The sequence below is a fragment of the Rhincodon typus genome, chromosome 17 (genome assembly GCF_021869965.1).
Source record: "Rhincodon typus isolate 14 chromosome 17, sRhiTyp1.1, whole genome shotgun sequence".
NCBI classification, from domain to species: Eukaryota; Metazoa; Chordata; class Chondrichthyes; order Orectolobiformes; family Rhincodontidae; genus Rhincodon; species Rhincodon typus.
The window spans coordinates 40,029,702-40,048,943 of record NC_063348.1 but is presented as its reverse complement, the minus strand read 5'-3'; the positions used below and the strand labels follow the sequence as shown (position 1 = coordinate 40,048,943).

At 40.6% G+C, this 19,242-nt stretch overlaps 1 protein-coding gene across 1 annotated transcript in view; it reads left to right on the top strand.

Annotated features, from left to right (window-relative positions):
* LOC109927834 (doublecortin domain-containing protein 1-like) overlaps positions 1 to 19,242 on the top strand; it is a 395,969-nt gene that overhangs the window by 145,731 nt on the left and 230,996 nt on the right. Inside the window, exons 11-13 of the mRNA XM_048607351.1 lie at positions 394 to 516; positions 15,435 to 15,552; positions 18,648 to 18,794. Coding sequence (XP_048463308.1) covers positions 394 to 516; positions 15,435 to 15,552; positions 18,648 to 18,794 — 388 coding nt within the window. The remainder of the gene's footprint in view (positions 1 to 393; positions 517 to 15,434; positions 15,553 to 18,647; positions 18,795 to 19,242) is intronic.

Below are 19,242 nucleotides of genomic sequence, written 5' to 3'. Positions count from 1 at the left end.
CTACTCATGACAAGTATACAATATGTAGTGCAATTATGTTGAAAGCAGTGTAAAATAGTCAGCAAGAGATGTACAATGATCAAAAAAAAACCTCGGGCAGGGTCCTGTGGTAAAATTAATGTAGAGGCCATTGGAAACTTTATAAGTAATTATTTCAATTACTTTGCTATTTAATCAATTTTTCTAAGATTGTGTTTTTTGGGGGTCATTAATTATATAGCTTGTTTTAAACATATAAATAATTGGAATCAGCGACTGTTAAAGATGATGGAGTTGAATCTTTTATAAAATAGCATTCAAATGATCATTGGAGTTAATTGTCTTAATGTTTTTTCTCTTCTGTGAAATAAAGTAAACCTGGCAATTACTCGTTGCTGTCTGTCTATTTTACAGGAGCATCTGCAAACCATTCCTCTGTGTGAGGTTTGACCGGGTAATAGGAGTTATCGAGCAGGACCAGAAGGTGGTTTATAAAACTTCTCTGGAATATAATGGTCCCTTAACTGGCTTGGAAAAGTATGACACTTCAAACACATTTTAGTAATATCTTAGACTTTCCTCTTTACATTGAGACACTCTTTTAAATGAATTACAGTATTAAGTTTAAAAGCCATTTGATGGAGACCATCTCACTACTTGCGTTAAGCTCATGAGTCTTGAAATTAATCTGGGAATGTCTCAAGGTCCTTTTACAGAAACATTAAAACGTTTAGTCAAGGTTTTATAATACTACCATACTTTTGTAAATGCAAAAGCCCCATAATCAACATTCACAGGATAGGATAGTTAGGTAGAAGCATTGAAATTAGGAGTGGGTGTAGGCAATTTGGCCCCCAAGTCTGGTTCACTATTCAATAAGATTGTGGAGGATCTGTTTTTGGTCTCATCTACACTTTCCTGTCTACACCTCATAATCCTTGACAGTCTTCTCTGTCAAAAATCTATTTAACATAACCTTGAATAAATTTAATAACGTAGCTGGCTGTTTCCTCTGTGGAGAGAATTCCATACACTAATGACCCTCTGAGAGACAAAATCTTTTCTAATTTGTTTTAAAAGGGACATGTCTTATTTTTATACTATGTCATCTAGTTTTAATTGTTTCCACAAGAGGAATTTTTTATTATATTTGTTCATGGAATGTAGATGTTGCTTGCTAAGCCAGCATCTTTTTCCCCATTCCTCTTGAGAAGGTGGTGATGAGCTACCTTCTTGAACTACATGATCAATAATGTACTGCACATAAGGTGGCTAAAGACTAGATCAGAGTTTATGGTGTTGGGGATAGTAGCATGTTAGCATGGGTAGAGGATTGGTGAACTAATATAAGACAAAGTTGAGATAAGCCGAGCATTTTTCAGGTTGGCAACCTGTAACTAGTAGAGTGCCATAGATATCAGTGCTGGGACCACAATTATTTACAATACATATTAATGACTTGGATGATGGAAGTGAGTGTATTCTGGTCTAGTTTGCAGATGACAAAATAAGCGGGAAAGCAAATATTGTGGATGCCAGAGTCTACAGAGGAGCATAGACAATCTAAGTGAGTGAGCAAAAATCTTGCAGATGAAATATAATGTGGGAATATGTGAGATGTTGCAGTTTGGCAGGAAGAATAGAGGAGCTGAATATTATTTAAATAGGGAAAGACTGCAGCACAGTGGGATTTGGGGAACCTTGTATGTGGATAACAAAAAGCTAGCAGCCAAGTTCAGATGGTAATAGGGAAAGAAAATATGCAATGTTGGCCTTTATTTCAAAAGGAATGGAGTATAAAATTAGGAAGGTCTTGCTAAACTATAGAAGGCACTAGTCAGACCATACCTGGAATGCGGTGAATAGTTTTATCTAAGGAACCATATACTGGCACTGAAGATAGTCCAGCAAAGTTTCACTAGATTGATTCTGAGTACCAAGAGTGTTCCCAGTTACGAGAGGTTGAGTTTGTAGTCTTGGAGTTTGGATGAATGAAAGATGACTTTATTGAAATCACATATGATTCTTAGGAGGCTTGACAGGTTAGATGTGGAGCAATTGTTTCCCTGCAAGGCTGTAGAGACTGGGACAATAAGTATATTCAAGGCTGAGGTGGACAGATTTTTAATCAGTAAGGAGATCTGGAGCCATTGGGGTAAGGCAAGAAAATGGATTTGAGGATTATCAGGTCTGTCTACTTCTCTCCTAAACCTTATGGTTTTAGGTTTTTGGTCACTGAGTGTTATGGATACATTAATATTGCTGTCAGGGAGGGATTTCCAGGAGTTTGAACCTGCAACAGTGAAGAAAAGCACGTATAGTTCCAAGTCAGGTTTTCACATGGTTCAGAGGGGAACTTGTGGCTGGTAGTTTTCCCATGCACTTGCTGTCCTTTTCCTCCTAGGTAGCAATGTTTGTGTGTTGAGAAGATGCTGTTGGAGTAGTTGAGTTAATATAATGCACCTTGTGGATGGTACACTTTGCTGATACTGCGTGCATTGGTGATGAAGGGAGTGAATTTTGAAGTTGGTGGATGGGGTCCCAAATCTCAGGGATGTTTGTCCTGGATGGTGGAGAGCACTTTTTGTTGGAGCTGAGCCGATACAGGCAAGTGACGAGTATGCCATTGTGTTCCTAGCTTGCTGCCTTGTAGGTTTTGGAGAGTCAGCAAGTTACTCACCATAAAATTGCCTGTCCCTGACTTGCTCTTGTAGCTGCAATGGTAACCATTAAAATGTTAAAAATAAAGGATTTAATGATAGTGATTGGTCTAGGGTGTGGGTTATGGTCAGTTGGACTGTCCTACTGAATTATGCTGGAGGTAGGTGAAGGTCAGTCATAGGTTTCAATAATAGTGGTGGTGGTGGTGGGTGGAGGGGTGGGTAGTGGTGGTGGTGGGTGGGGGGGGAGAGGTGGGTGCGTGTGGTGGTGGTGGTGGGTAATTGGGGAAGGGGTCAATCCAAAGTGTCCATGGGAAAGTAGGCAGATCCAGGTCTGATTATGGGCTTCATTGTACTGGTACACTGAGGGAATGGTCATCATGATATTGTGTATTTTCAGTTAATGGGTACAACATAATTAACACGAGGGGAGTACGAGCTCTGGAAGAGGGGTGTTCAGAAAGGTCATTATTACTCTTGCCTCTCCGTGGGCAATGTGTAGGACAAGCAAGAATATAAGAACCTCCAGAATCAGGGGCATGTGAAGTTAAGGGGGGCATCTTATTAGCACTGTAAAGGGGCTCAATCGAAACTGGGAGATGGAATGGGAGTCCCAAGGGTCATTGGGGCCAACGGACAGTAACACAGAAGTGAATGTGAAGAATGGTGGTGGGGTTGGGGTGATGAGGATTGGTAAGTCACAGTTGGAGTCTGAAAGTTACTTACTCCCTTGAATGCTAATTTGGAACTCTTGTCGTATCTGATCAAAATTCAACTCCCCAGTAAGTTCATGAGATGGTACAAGCTGCATACAAAGTCAGGAGTAAGTTCTTGTTTTCATTTGGAAGGCACAGCGTTCAACATTCATTTTAAAACACTGCAAGGGACAATTGCAGTAATATATTGCTGCCTTCACTTATGGCTTCATATGGAGCTTAGAGGGTGCACCTGGATGTTGCATGGTGCTAAAGTTATTCAGCTTTGAATGCATCAATGAGGTTATGACATTGAAGTCATGTAATCTAGTCCATTATGAGAGCCATCTAGTTGAAAGGAACCCTGAGAAAGCTCCTTCCGTGATGTGTGTCTCTTCAATACTTTGGAGTACGTAGAGACTGTTAAGCTATCTTATAAGCTTAATATCCCGTTTGACAGCATTTAACCCAAGAGGTAGCGCTTTGCATAGCTTTTCTGCATGCTGTTGGGTTCTGAGGGACTGTGGATATCTCCCAGCCTTGAATGTCATTGCAGTTTCTTAAAGCTCATGCAAAGGAACAACCTTTCCCTCCTGAGATATGTGGAAGCATCACTGATTTCACAGTCACCTATAAGGTGATTATAGCACATAATTTATGCAGGCTAGGCTCTTGGCAAACTCTCTAGACATTGCTTTTAGCCCTTCTGTCAGCCATATTAACGTATCATGCCTTGGCTATATCCTCAAAATTAAGTTTCAAGGACCTATGATTTATAGGCCCTGTACAGTCAAGGGGTTGGATGGTTGTGAGAGATGAGCACTGCCTGGCAACTGCAACATCTTGCATCAATGGACTGTGTGAAGAAGCTCCTCATCTCTTGTGTATAACGTAAAGAAATTCTACGTCAAAAATTGTACTATGGCTGACATTAATTATCCACATCCAAAACTATTTGTGATGCCATAACACCTCATACCATCTATTTGCCTTCTTTCTCTCCTTCCCATTATGTCTGGGTGCAGTCCTGGTGTTCACAGCTGAGGTGGAGGGAGCCTACTGTGGTTGGCCCTGTTGACATGGATGGTTGGTTCCCAGGGCCTTTTCGAGAGCTCAGGCTTACTGACAAACTCCTGACCAGATGTAGGCTCACCCTCCACTTGTACTGCTGCAGACAAAGGGTTTTTGGAGGAATGGGGCACCTCTGGAGTATCTTGAAGAGATTTCTGGTTTCCTGCTTTTTATGTTATGATCCCAGCTGATGATAATAATGGAGAAGCCAGTTCCCAAAATAAAACCTGGCTTAATAAATCCTAAATTTGAATTTATTGGTTGGTTGTAAGTCATAGAACATATTTACACATGGCTACCAATGATCTTTTAACAAAATAAAAAGTTTATTACACTAATGAAAAAATAACATTATGTGCATTTAAGTTTAGAAAGGTCTTAGCATCATTATCGAGAAGAAACATTCAAACCCGTTATTAACAATATCCTTTGCAGATATTAAATTCTAGTACTATATCACTGCTATTGAACTGTTCAATATCTTGCTTACCTGACTCTTGCTAGTTGAGATGGCCTAGAGACTTCTTTCCAGTTATGAGGGCCTGGATTCCTGACAACTAGGAGGCTTCTACAGAGTCTCTCAAACTGGAGATTCTACAAATTAAACTCTTCCAATCTGGAGAGTTCTACACAAATAACAAACTACCCCTTCAGCTGGGATGAACGTGTTTTTCTGAGCTGAGAACCCGATTCTTCCAAACTGACCTCAAATTAACAGTGGCACCTGACCATTTATTTTTCTCCTTGTAATAAAATTCAGCATTGTTAGTACTTCATCCATCAAAACCACAGGGATCCTGAAAGGCAATTAAATTTAAGTCACATCTTTTCTTGGAAATGATGTTAGTTCACTGTTCCAAATGATGTTTTGTGCCATGTCAGTTACAGCTGAGAACAAGGCATTTCATCTGGCAGTCCTGAGTGACAGAGACGTTGTGCATGTCTTCTGTAACTGGCTTTAGACAAGTTTGTACATACGCAACATACTGTGCCACCCCCAACCCCCCGCCCCCCGCCCCAGTCTAATCTAAATACAGTACCCAACAAGGTGAAGGTCCCTGTGTAGGCGGAGGTGCCTTCCTGGTACACCCTATGAGGATTTACAGGCTACCTCCTTAAAGCTAGAAATGTCAGTGGGGAGTGCAGACTGTGGCCTCTTACTTTGAGGTTCCTGAGTGCTGCTACATAAGAGGAGAGGGATCTAGTACAAGAAGATGAATAAAAATTTACACAGAATAAGAATGAGTTAAGGTTGGTGGTAATTGGAGGGGAGCAGAGCACAATGGAGTTTATTGGGTTAATTACCTGTTGGTGTCTCACCGTTAAAAAAAGTAGTCCTGGTCGTCTATGGCCTATCTTCTCATAGGGAGTGATGTTAGCCGCAGCCCTGACTGTATTGGCCCCTTAAGCCTGATTTTGGTGAATTTTCCTGCGATGAGACAAAGGAATGGATTGAGTACGTAATTATGCATGAACATGAGTTAGGGTGAGAAACGTGGAGTGAGTGAGTAGCAAGTGCAGAAAGTAGGAAAGTTTGAATGAGTGCTTGAATGGATGCGATGCATGTGATGCTGGGGTTGTTGTGCATCACCCTTGGTGAGATAAATACAATGGCAGAGTTAATGAGTAATGGCCCTGTGGGTATGAGGTAGCAAAGAGAAGAAGGTACTTCTTCTTCTTACAGAGTTCAGGAAATCATTGAACTTCTTGCGGCATTGCCAGGCATCTCTTTCACGCTGGAGACAGTAATAACCTGTGCTGCTATCTCTGCCCAGGCTGACTGGGTCTGGTGGTATGGCCTATTATTATAGACAGCAGTTTAAAAAGGGCTAACCTTTCCTGTCTGTTAACTTATCCAACAGACGCTTGTGATAATTCTCCAGAAAGTGAGGAGTGAGCTGATTATGCCTCTGTACCTTTTTGTCAGAGTTTAGAGGCAAGTAGCACAGTGTAGGAGGTAGTTCCTGACTTCCAGCTTTGAAAGTAATATCCAGTTGATCTTTAAATGTGGTGCCAGAACCTTGGAAGCTGGCAGGTCTCATATCCTTGGCCTGCAAGATGCGAGAGAGATGGAAGAGAAACAAGAGAGAGGCCAAGAGGCTTGGAGGGAGGAGGAGGAGAAGAGGTCGCAGCAGGATGCTTTTTCCAATTAAAGTATTCTTGGAGAAGTACTCCCAAATCAGACTAAGTCAGGAGCAGTGCCAATTGTCTCTACTTTATATCAATGATACTCACAAAACTCTGCAATCTCATGAACCTGGATGGTTAGCCTCAGCAGGATAAGGATAGCACTGAAAGATGTGTGGCTCTGAATTACAGGAGGTGGAAGTTAATTGTGTACTCTCTGATTGGAGAGAAGCATGTGGAGCATTTATGTGTTTTTCAGGCTCGTTGGCTTCCCAGTAGATGCCGACTACAACAGATATGTGGCTTTGTGTCACTGCATCTAAATGCTAAGATGTACCACAACCGAAAAGTTGCCAATTCTTGAATGTGCAGTTGGTGTGTGACTCTGATGACTGTACCATGCTGACAAATGCCTGGCAGCTGTCATGATGCCATTATTCTGTTCCAGTCTGCTGCTTCCCCAGTTTTTGAACAATCCTGAGAGGCCAGAAGGTGAATAGTGAATGGCAATGGCTATTCCCTTAACATAGGCTCATGACCAGTGCACAACTCAATCAGACATGGTCAGAATGTATCCAACGGCTGCTGGACACCCACATGAAATATCTTAGGGCAGAAAACTTGGGTGCTGAAGAAACTCTTCTGCTGCTTGGATCATCCTGGAGTGCTCCTGTAGGTACCCAAAAGTACGTTCAAATTTCTGATGGACTACAGTACGGTCTTAATGCATAATGGCTCTTCACAATGCAGGAAACAAATTCATCAACATTCAGTTTGTTTCTCCAAGTGAAAATACTCCTGCACCTTCTCATCATCACAATCTTCAGGCTGACCTTTCATGACATAATTGTGCACTTCACTGAGCATTGCTTCTTGCTTCTTCCTTGTACTGTCACGAATCTCTCCAGCCAATTCCAACACGTCACTTGTGTATTTAAAATAGCTCACTGGTAATTCTGTGGTTGGGGATGAATGTATATTCATGGAAAATGTTGAAAGAATAATTGTGTTTGAATCATATGCTGGCTTACAAGATTTAATATTGTTCTGATGGTTACTTTTATCGTTTTGTCCTCTTTTCTCAAAGACCACTTTTTACTGTTTTTAGCACTTCCTCAATGTCAGCTGTGCTTTTATTCATCCCAATTGTACGTAACTCAGCCTTGTTTAGTTGTAACCAATTTCTTCCCATAAGGGTGATCTAGTTTCTCCTATGACTGCGAGTAATGTAATGCATAATTATATTCCACACTAACGCTAACTTGTTATTGGAATAACTATTCAGTTTCATTCTACTTTGCATAAGGAACTGACTTAGAGATCATGTATTCTCCTTCTGAGATGAGGAGTATTGCAGCTGTATTAATGAGGAAAGTAAATTGTGACTCTTTAAATATTTTTAGAGCAGGCACTGGAATTATATCATCATCCAAATCAGCTGTATTATTAATTCTTTAAGAATAACTAAGTCTTCCTACTCGAAAAGCAATTTCTGTTTCCATATCTATCCTTTTATAAATTTTGCGGATTGCTGTATTCCAGAAACAGCTTTATATCTCGCACAACCTTGACCAGGGGCAAGCTGTAACCTGGAGCTTGATGCTTATCACTGTTTAGTCTAATCCTAATACCATCTGGATAGGAGGCACCTTTGCCAGAAGGGTAGCCATTCAACTAGAAATGGTTCATATAGAGAGAGATCTCTGGGTCCCAATCCATAGCTCCCTGAAAGTGGTCTCACAAGTGGATAATGTGGTAAAGAAGATATAGGGCATGCTTGCCTTCATCAGTTGGGGCATTGAGTAAAAAAAGTTGGCAAGTCAAGTTGCACGTATATGGAACTTTGGTTAGGCCACATTTGGAGAATTGTGTGCAGTTCTGGTCCCCATGGTATAGGAAGGATGTGGAGGCTTTGGAGAGGTTGCAAAAGAGATTTACCAGGATGTTGCCTAGATTGGAGTGTATTAACTATAACGAGAGGTTAAACAAACTTGGACTGTTTACCGTAGAGCATCGGAGGCTGATCGATGACCTGATAGAAGTATATAAATTTATGAGAAGCATGGATAGGGCAGATTGTCGGAGTCATTTTCCCAAGGTGGAAATGTTTGAGAGCAATGTGCAAGGAAAGTTTCTTAGAGGGTGGTAGGTACCTAGAATGTGCTGCTATGGGAGGTAGTAGAAGCATATACACAGATACATTAGGAAAGTTTTAAGGGGCATTTAGACAGGCATGTGAACAGGCAGGGAAAGAGGGATATGGACCATGTGCAGGCCGATTATTTTAGAATGGCATCATGGTTGGCACCGACATGGTGGGCTAAAAGACCTATTCTTGTACTGTACGGTTCTATGTTCTGTGATTGGTGGCCACCATGGCAATGACCAGAATGTGAACTTGGCTGCTATGGACTGATCTTGCAAAAATCCAGTGAACTGCTCCTGCCAGCTCAGGAAATAAACTTCCTTGCACTTCCATAATTATGCTGTCACTGCAGTTCTCCTTTTATGTCAGTTTATTGGCTTTGCTCAAAAGCCTGACTTACTTTATTGTTCCTTAAGGCTGCTACAGATATGTTTAACAAGTGCACACCTTACCCACAGTGATGAGGATAACTCTTTTAATTTGAAAATATAATCTACAACTATCTTCCTTAGCAATGGTTCCTTCCACAGAAAGCAACTTTCAATGCCATCTCAATCTTAGGTGTCCTAATACAAATCCAGATTCTCAATAATTTCAGCATGGTCCTTGCTATTGAAATCTTATGGATACCATTCATAAGAAACCACCTCAAATACAGGTGGCCACATCATTGTGAGGAAGACATTTGATTTTACATTTGACTGTTTACTTGCCTCATCTAAGTCATTGGTGTAAGTTGCAAACAGTTGAGGCAGCATCACAGACCCCTAAGGGATTCTTTACCACCAATCCATCCCCTCCCAGGCTGACAGAGGCTGACAAGCAAAAATCCCTATTGACTAAGCATCTTTCTGCTCCCCAGCAAGAATCTCATTTCTCCATCTGGAATTCTATTTGTAAATGCGACAAGGTTCTCCCAGTATTGAGAAAGGCTTTGCCCAACTTTTCATATGATTGTCTCCGATTTTCTCACTGTAGCCCACATCATTCAGCCCTTTCACATTTGGTCTCTTCATCCAAGTCATTCATATATATTGCAAATAGTTTCAGCACCAGCACTGAACCTTGCAGAACTCCATTGATTGTACATTACAACTTGAAAATAGCTTTTCTATCCCACCATGCTGCTTTTCTTCAATTAACTAATCCTCAATCCAAGCTAATGTTTTACTCCCTTCCCTGAGCCCTTATTTTGCAATGTAACGTTTTGAGTAGCACTTTATCAAATGGTGTTTGGCAATCCAAATATACTATATTTTGTAACATATTATGAAACCTGACCATTTTGTTTTATTGCCCTTTCTGCTCAGTGCCTGAGGGGAAGGTTTAAATAACGTTAATTCAATAATAGCTGCCTATGTTTGAGCGTACGTGAGTCTCGCTTAGCGTAATACACAACAGCAAGGTGATGACAAGGCTGGGATTTTCTTTTCCTCCCAGGGACAGGATTCTCCTTTTGTAGGGGCTGCGGAGCCAAATATTGGGCAGTCCACCATCCAGGCTCTTTCAGCTCTCACTTTTATCGGCCATTTCCTCTTGGAAAGAGAAGGGGACAGACTGAATGGGATGAAAGGCGACTGGCACAGTTGTTAGTACTGGCGCAGGTCAGAGTACAGGTGGTGAGATATTAGAGTGAGTGAGTGGACAATGTAGAGGGCATGCAGAATCCTGAGGGTGGGGTGGTAGAGAGTGAGCGAGTGAGGGCCAAGAGAGAGTGAGTGAGTGAAGGATGATGCAACGTGTAATATTGAGCAGTGGGAGATGAGTGCAGTCGCAGGTTTAGAGTAAGTGTGGTTTAAGAAAGAAGATGGTAGAACTTACCCTGGCAGGGCTGAAGAGGTCATTGATCATCTCCTTACACCTCTGCATTGTGGAGGCAACACTGACCCTGGTGGCAAACCTCAGCTCGAGCTGGCACGGTCTGGTGCTGTGACCTCCTCTGAATCCACCCCTATCCACCAACATATCCAGGTCCCTGTCCTCAAAACAGCATGCCAATTTCCCTCTACTGCCATTCTGGGCAGAGCAATTTCTGAATGCCAGTGCTTGGCCAGGCATGCAATGGCCTTTTAGATAGCATGGACACTAGGGGTGCCAATTCATTTCAGGATATCTAGTGACTGGTGAGTTAAGCTGGCTAAGGCAAAATGGTAGAATCCAGGAAGAATCAGATGAAGGGAGTAAAACATTAGCTTGGATTGAGGATTGGTTAATTGGCAAACTGCAACAAGTTGGGATAGACAAGCTATTTTCAAGTTGTAGTGTATAATCAATGGAGTTCTGCAAGGTTCAGAGCTGGTGGATGTGACTTTCTCTGGCTCTCCAGAAAAAAAAATTAATTATTTTCTGCAAGAAAATTCAAGCAGTATTCTGTCATTCACGCTTGAAGTTAAAACACACAGTTATGAGGTACAATGTCATTTTCCTGATGTGTTCTGAGTGTTTACACATGGGACAAAGTGTCAGTGATTACTTTGTTTTTTCCTACAATGTGTCAGTTTTTTGTACCTCCCCCCCACCCACCCCGACACAAGGTTAAAAAGTTGCAGGGGCAAACTCCAGTTTACCAGTCAGGCATTGGCTGCTTTGCAGTTCTGTTTTCTCAGAATTTTCAAAGGCTGTGTATAACATGTTTCTTTAATTTTTTTAATTTAGTTTCTTTATATGGAACCTCCTGTGATTTTCCTTTGGCACGATGAGATCAGGCCACCCAGCTAATCTGCCATAATGTCTCAGTCCAGTTGGTTTGTCAGCCTCTGGCAAACTGCTGGACATTTTTTTCTAAAGCCAAAGGATAGAACCTTACTCTGGTACAGGCCTTCCTGGGTGACAAATGCTGAGTTTTTTTCTCATTCTGAGGGTCATGGAGACTTGTCTGTACGGCAGCTAAATTGACTGTTTAAAAGTGATTGATTGGCCAACCTTGTCTGTATACTCTTCTCAGTGCATGGACTTGGCATGGAATCTACCCTTGGATTGAATTTCCATCGGTAAATGTGGAGCCGTTTTGAGACTAGTGCCATGGGGAAGCTCCAACTGCTCGAGCTGGGTTCAACTATTTCAAGTCTGGTTTGTGCTAGATTTCCTGCATGACTTGTGCCAGCTTGTCAGGGCACAGCTGGTAGGACTTTTGTGGTTTATTCATGGGGGTTCTTCCATGCTTGTGCCATGGGTTGTTACTTGGGTACTCCCTGTCTGATCCCTGTGGATTTCAATAAATATCCCGAGCAAGGTGGCCAAGCCATCCCAATTCTCTGTGCATATAGGTCCTACATGAGGTATTTAAATGTAAGATTCTGGTGGCTGGCAGCCTGGGATGCACTCCTCCTGGCTGCCCTCAGATCTGTCCACGTTCTGGTAAACAGTCACCAGCAAACTTGGTTCCAGGTTTATTCCTGCAGTGGAACTGCGGGGCTACTAATTTTCTGTTACTTTGGGGAGGGCTTGGTCCACAACCTGTCCCGTAACTTTTGGGATGCCATTGCCCCTCAGGAGCTGACCAGGTATTGCTATGCTACCCTGTGGCAATTCAACCAGGCGAAGCATCTCCCTCCCTACCGGAATGTCAATCAGAACTTCCCTGTTCTCCGTCTAAGGCCGGCAAAATGGTCTTGGGTATCTAGGCCTCCTGTTTTCCAGGATGCTCTCCTTTTCAATAATTTTTCTGCCTGGTTTGGAACCTGTCTGCCTCCTTGTGCTGTCCCATATCTTTGGGGACACTCTTGCTTACAGGCGTTGAGCTAGTTTTGGTGGCTCTATCTGGTGGTCCTTCCAGTTGGTAAGGCATCTTGCTCATAAGCAGAGGTACTGGTTTCTTTTAAAACCAAGAGAGGCTGTTCACTCCCCAATTGGATATCTGTTTTGAAACTTTTCTTTGTAATTGTCTAAATGTGAAAGGAAGGTTTCAGTTAGCCAGATGTCTTGCTCATTCAGGGGTTTAGGATCCTTTCCTTTCAAATTTTCCTGCCAGGCCTGCAAACTTTACATGTCCCTGTTTATTGCTGGGAAGAAAGATTCATTTTGGTTGCATCACCTTCAACTTCTGCTACTCCCTTTACAAGCACCTTTGCATAATTGTCCAGCTCCCCAAGTTACACATCAGTTTTGAATGTTTGGAAGCTATCAACAGCATTTGAATTGCCTTTTAGGTGATTTGCAAGCGTGGTTTTGGTTTTGACGTAATGATTTCCTAAATTCAGCTACTGCAGGGATGGGCCAATTTCTATGCACTTTGGAACACTCTGGCTCACATGAGACTGACTAGTTTCTACTTTTTGAACTGTATAGGCACTTTTATTGACCCCTTTTTAATGTTACAGTGCTGATTTCACCCATTTTTTTTTAAAGAGGGAGCTTCTCCTGAGCCACCTTATTCCTGTCTGGGAGGTCTTCTGCAGGTCTCTGAACTTTTTCTAGCCTTTTGCAACCCTGCAAGGCTTTGCTGAAACCATTTGGTTTGTCCAGCCTCTATGGAATATCTCCTGGTGTCCATCCTGACCCCTTCTGATTCTTTCAGGTCTTTCTTGGCCTTTTGAGCTCAGACCATTTTTAATCCAGGAAGCTCTGACTTGGAAGGCTTACGCATCTTTGGCCTTGCCTGTACATTTCCAATATCTGTTTTGTGCAGATTTATTGTCTAATTTATTTAAGTGACCATCAGCAAACTTTCTTTTAAATTTAAGATGTATGGTTTATCCATGCATTCAAACCTAGGGCATGATGGTCACAATAAATGAATAGCTGACATCATGATAATGCCACCAGATGAGTAATCCAGAGCCCTGGATAACACTTTGAGAGCATGAGTTCAAATTCACATGGATGGTGAAGAAATTGAATTATTAAAAAAAAAATTCTGGGATGAAGAAAAAAGTTTCCTTAATTGCAATCATATAACCATGGTTGTCACAAAAACACATCTGATTCATTGGTGACCTTTTTTTTTAACAGAAGGAAATTTGTCATCCTTATCTGATCTGGTTTACATCTCATTCCAGATCCGCAGCAATGTGGCTGACTCTTAATTGCCCTCTGGGCAACAAAAAAAATAGTTGGCCCTGTCAGTGACACACTCAACCCATGAGCAAATAACAAAACGAAAGGCGTACAAGGAAAGATTTTTTAAAAAAAATGAAAAGTCAGAAAGAAAAATGGGTACAATTGAGGATAATTTAAAGATCAGGATATGGACTTAATTCATGTGATTTTTGCCTAATTCCAGCAAGTCAGTCTCCAATGAAACTCTTTCTTCAAAGAAGCTCATTCAGGCAGATGTAGTTGACTAACGTATCAGAATTTCTTTTTGTAATGATGGAGGCATAGCAAAATGATACTCGTGCCTGGACTCTTCAGTCAAGTTTAAGATTCTTCCAGGAACTAGGTTTTGAAGAGGTTGAGACTTGAAGACTTATAGTTTTATTTTCAATCTAGTCTACTGTATTTGCAGCTCACATTACATCCCCCTTTACATTGGTGGGACCACACGCAGATTGGGCGACTGCTTTGACAATGTCTCCATACAAGTATGCCTATACTCCCAACTGCCTCTAGTTATCCCATGGGTTATCTTCTCCTGCAATAGAGGGAGGAATAAGTCAGTGAGTTTGGTGCAACGTATTTGGGTGATATACCTATTACAATTGACTAATGCGTGTGTGCAAACTGAGTTGTGAGTGAGGCTTGCAGGAGTGCTAACAGTGGTGTGATGCCATTATGAATGAATTGTGCCTGATTGAGATTGCTGATAGCAATTGAAAAAGGATGTAGTGAATGAAGCAGTGTGTGAGACTAGTGGTTAATTATAAGGATATGATTACTTGTGTGTGGTCATTAAAAGTTTGCATTGCATCCAGAACCCTGTAGCTGGACAGCTGGTATTGGTTGAAGCAGCAGCCCAGTCCCACTGTCCTCTTAATGTCTGCTTGCAAGACCTTGTGACTTTGCAAAGAGACTCTGTCTTCTCCATGCTACCTTCTGCAGCAGTGACTCTAGTGGAACAAATTTCAAACCCAAAAACTGATGATAGAGAGGTTAAAATGCGTAATTGTAAACTTAATTCTGTTTAACTCTTATAGATGCTGTTTCCATTAGCTGTTGAAAAGGGGACAAATTCAAAAACTTGACAAAAAAGTCAGACGGGAGAAGAAGACAGTTTTTAATACACAAATTGTGATCTGGAATCTGTGATCTGAAAGATTTCATACTAACTTTCAAAGGGATCTAGTTTTATATTTCAGAAATAATTCTTTTCAGAGCTGTTGGAAAAGAGTGGGAAATGGGACAAATTGGACAGATTTTTCAAAAAGTCAATGCAACATGAAGAGCCATATAGCCTCCTTCTTCTGTAAGATTCGAGGAGAAATTTGTGGGATTTTTTTACATCCATCCTAGTAGTTTGATATTAAAAATGACAACTGTGACAATGTAGCATTCCCTCAATCCTCTATTGACCTGTTAGTCTATATTGTCACTTATGGTGGAGCATGCACGACTAACTGGCTTTCCGATTCAGAGGACAAAATACATCTAAATCGTGAAGTTGATATCAAATTGAGGCAATAATAGCTTGAAAACAAAACTTTTGTTTTTCCTTTTCTTAAGCTGATTTGATTCAAACACTTCTGTCTGGGGAATGTTCTTGTGCTTCCTGAGGAAGAAGCAGCCATAAATTGAAATAAAAGAATTATGAAAAAGACTTATAGTTTAAAATGAGGTTGGTGTAATGCACAATATTTAACATGTGATTAACTTTTGTAGATGTGAGACTTGGGAAGCATGCACAGTGTTCCCGGACAACTATGTCTGGACACAGACATATCAACCCGGTTATGAAAAGATGGATATGACAAAGAATTATCATTTCCTTCAATGGAAGGTAGGCACTGCACTATTTCAACTGTTGACCAAATCTAGCAGTTTTCGTTGTGATATTTATTATACTTGAGCTGAAAACTTTCTGTGCTACTGCATTAACTTAACTGAAACACTGAGTCAGAGCTAAGGCAATTGGCTAAGGCAAATTGGCCTGTTTTGGCATGACCTGAGTACATTCTACTGGGTGTGCAGGAAATGGGACAGAGCCCAAACTTCATCTTCATTACTAATACCCCTGTTTCTTAGTCCTGCCAGTACTCACCAACTTTAAGATTTTTTGCACCAATGTTTGCTCAGGGATTGTTGTTGGAAGTTGGCAGTTTATAGGCACAGTGGTTATTAATATCAATAATTGTGCTGTCACACTTGCATGGTTAATAATTTTGCTGCAACTGTTTGACATTTGCAAAACAATAGAAAGTTGGGTTATATTAAGGCCTTTGATCTGCATTACTTGCTGTTTGGATTGTTGATATGACACAAACAGTATTAACTCCAATTTGAATTGTATAGGCTATTAAATCTTTTCCTGTTCTGGGATAATCCAAAGTCCAATAGCATTCTTTTGCTGAAAGGATGAGGAGTGAGGTGGAAATATCTGTGTGCAGGATCATATCTGGGCTATGATAATTTAAAAAGGAAGACTGCGTGAAATCTCATGCTATGAGATTTGTTTTTATTCTTCTTGGCTTTGTTAGAAACAGCAGAGAGAATGGACGAAATGGTGAGATATATTCATTGTCTTATTAATAAGTTCATCTATTTATATTAAAAAAAAAGCTTGTTAAGTGTCTATGTATGGGGATGTGTGCCCTCCAACACAGACCCTGGCAGAAATTTTACAGCCAATGGAAGGGAACCCTAGTTGCATAAGGCAGACAAATTCTTCTGGCAGTTTTGGTGTAGGTCCAGGTTTCAGCTATTCTGTCCAAGTAGAAAATCCAGTGCCTGTCCAATGTTTGAGTGGAATGAGCAGAAACTTGTCCAGAACCCAGGCAGTCTGTCATAAAACCTTTGTTAAGGGAATAAACCCCTCTCTTCTTCAAGATGCTTTATCTCATTTCTCTGTGCACATATCTCCCATTGACCTACTGCAACCACAGTGTCTGTCTGGAAGATGGTACATTAATTGTCAGCTTTAAAAAAAACACCTTTTGTCAAAACATCTTGCATTCATCAAGACTGCTCACAAGAAATACCAACGTGAAGGGAAAACAACATTTATACCATGTGAGATGAAAGTGCTACTGATTGTCAAAAGGATAGAAATGATGCCATGAAAATGCACCATTTAATAATGATGTGGAGGTATTGGTGTGGATAAGGTCAGAAGTCACACAACACCAGGTTATAATCCTACAGGTTTATTTGAAATCACAAGCTTTCATGGCACTGTTCCTTTGACTGATGAAGTTACTTCACCAGATGAAGGAACAGTGCTCTGAAAGCTTATGATTTCAAATAAACCTGTAGGACTATAACCTGGTGTCATGTGACTTCTGACCATTTAATAGTGACTGACAGTAAACTGCCAAGCTTTATTTCAGTTTTAAACCAGGCAGTTTGATTCTGGTCAAGGCATTTACTTGAGAAATGAATCAGACTATCAATTTTGTTCAGTTTTATAGATGTAATTTTGCGAGCACAGGATGGTTGGGTATCTTCACTTTCTTGATGTGAACAGCTGAAAGGATATGCAAAACCAATAACAGGGTCCAACATTAGGATGTAATTCAATGACAACAATATTTGTTAAATCCCAAGTGTACAAATAATTATGCTGACAATTAATTTAAGATCATCTTTTGGTCTCTCAGCATTGTGCACATTCTGGTACTAGATGCTGCATATATTTGTGCACAGAGCTCTGTTCTTGGCAGGGAGAAAAAAAAATACGCATTGCCCGTTCCAATTTAATAAAATATGTGACAGCCATTTGCTGGTTCATTTTTCAGTGCAACGCCTGATTTTGAGCTACAAACAAAGCTTGGTAATTAACTCTCAGTCAGCATTAACTGGTCCACCCTCCAGAGTTATATCTCTATCAATCTGAGTCGACTTGCCAATCAATCCGGACTTTACTCTTTATACGTATGAATGTTGCTTTTCATTTTCTTTGGCATTTCTTACAAATACCCTTATGAGTGCAAGACAAAAAACTTTGACATTCAGCAATATTCAAGTTCTGTAGCACCAAATGACTATTTGTCAGCTTCTTGCAGTCCTTAACGGGTACAACAATCAGTTGTGAATGAAAGGCTCATTAATCTTTCCTGTCATCTTATGAAAATTGGCCTTGCCTCTCACGGTAGTAGAATTCAGATCAGGAACCCAAGCTTTAGTTGAATGACAGCGATGAATCGTTGGTGTAGTTTTTTATCACCTGATTCACCCAATATCTATTGGGAGTTTGGCAAGGGGAGCATTCAAGTTTAGGATCGCTACAAAGCCAGCATGGTTTAAGCTATTCACTTTGAATTGAGTGACAGTAAAGATACAGAAGTTACAATAAATTTTCTGTAACAGAAGACATTTTCAGAAAGATTTGGTCATCAAAATAAGGATACCTTACTACATTGCAACCATAAAGCATGCATGGAAAATTGCAGCTTTTAAAGAGTTAACACTTAGCTATAATAGAGGATTTGCCCTTTTTAAATAGCACTGACAATAGCAAAATGCCTGCTGATACAATTATGCGTTGTGTTACCCCATGTCAACTAGATTTGACTTTTTTTTCCCTTTTTAACAAGTATTTCAATGTTTCTTTTCTCTCCTGAAAAATAAGCTCATAATTAGTCTGTATTGCCATGAGCTCCAAGCTGCTACCTCCAGCAGTTTGTCTGATTGTAAAGCTGTGGCATTTTGTGCTTTGACCTGCTGTTTGGTCTCTTCTGTGCTATAAACAACACTACTTCGTGGTGTTTATCTTCACTGTGGCTGACAAGTGCCATTTGAAATGGAAGTTAGGAAAGAATGAAAACTAGAGCCAAAGATTCAGAAAGAATGTGGAGGTGAAAACCAGAAAAAAAAATAGTATGAAAACATCAAGAAGAATACCAAATTAATTTTTTTTATGCTTTGCTTTGCAAATAGAATGATCCCCAGCTGGTCGTACACCCTTCGATTACTATTGAAAACAGGACTGAGAAAGCTGCTTCCATTAAGAAGGAGCAAAAGAAAAACAAGGTTTCAGAAGGGGCATCAAAGTGGACTTTCTCTTATATATGGGTTATTGCAAAGGTACAGAAATAATCAAAGAATATGTTCTATTGATTAGATCCAGGTTTAAAAAGGCAGAAACATCCCACAATCTTGCCAAAAATATTGTAAAGAGAGAATATACATCACATATGAGGCAGCTTAAAATTGCCAAGAGGCGAGTAAAGAAAAGTAAACCAAATAAGTTGAGGATGGTATGTATTTTTAGGGAGATGGGGACACTGGGATTGATTTTATTTATTGCTCCAGCAAACAGCCAATATAGACACCATGGATGAAATGGCCTCCTTTCATGTTGTAACCATTCTATGAAAAATAATTTGATAAAGGATACATTATGAAAACAAAATTACAAACTTCGTTGAGAGGTAGTAAGAACTGCAGATGCTGGAGTCAGGGAGAGCACAGTGTGGAGCTGGAGGAACACAGCAGGCCAGGCAGCATCAGAGGAGCAGGAAAGCTGACGGGG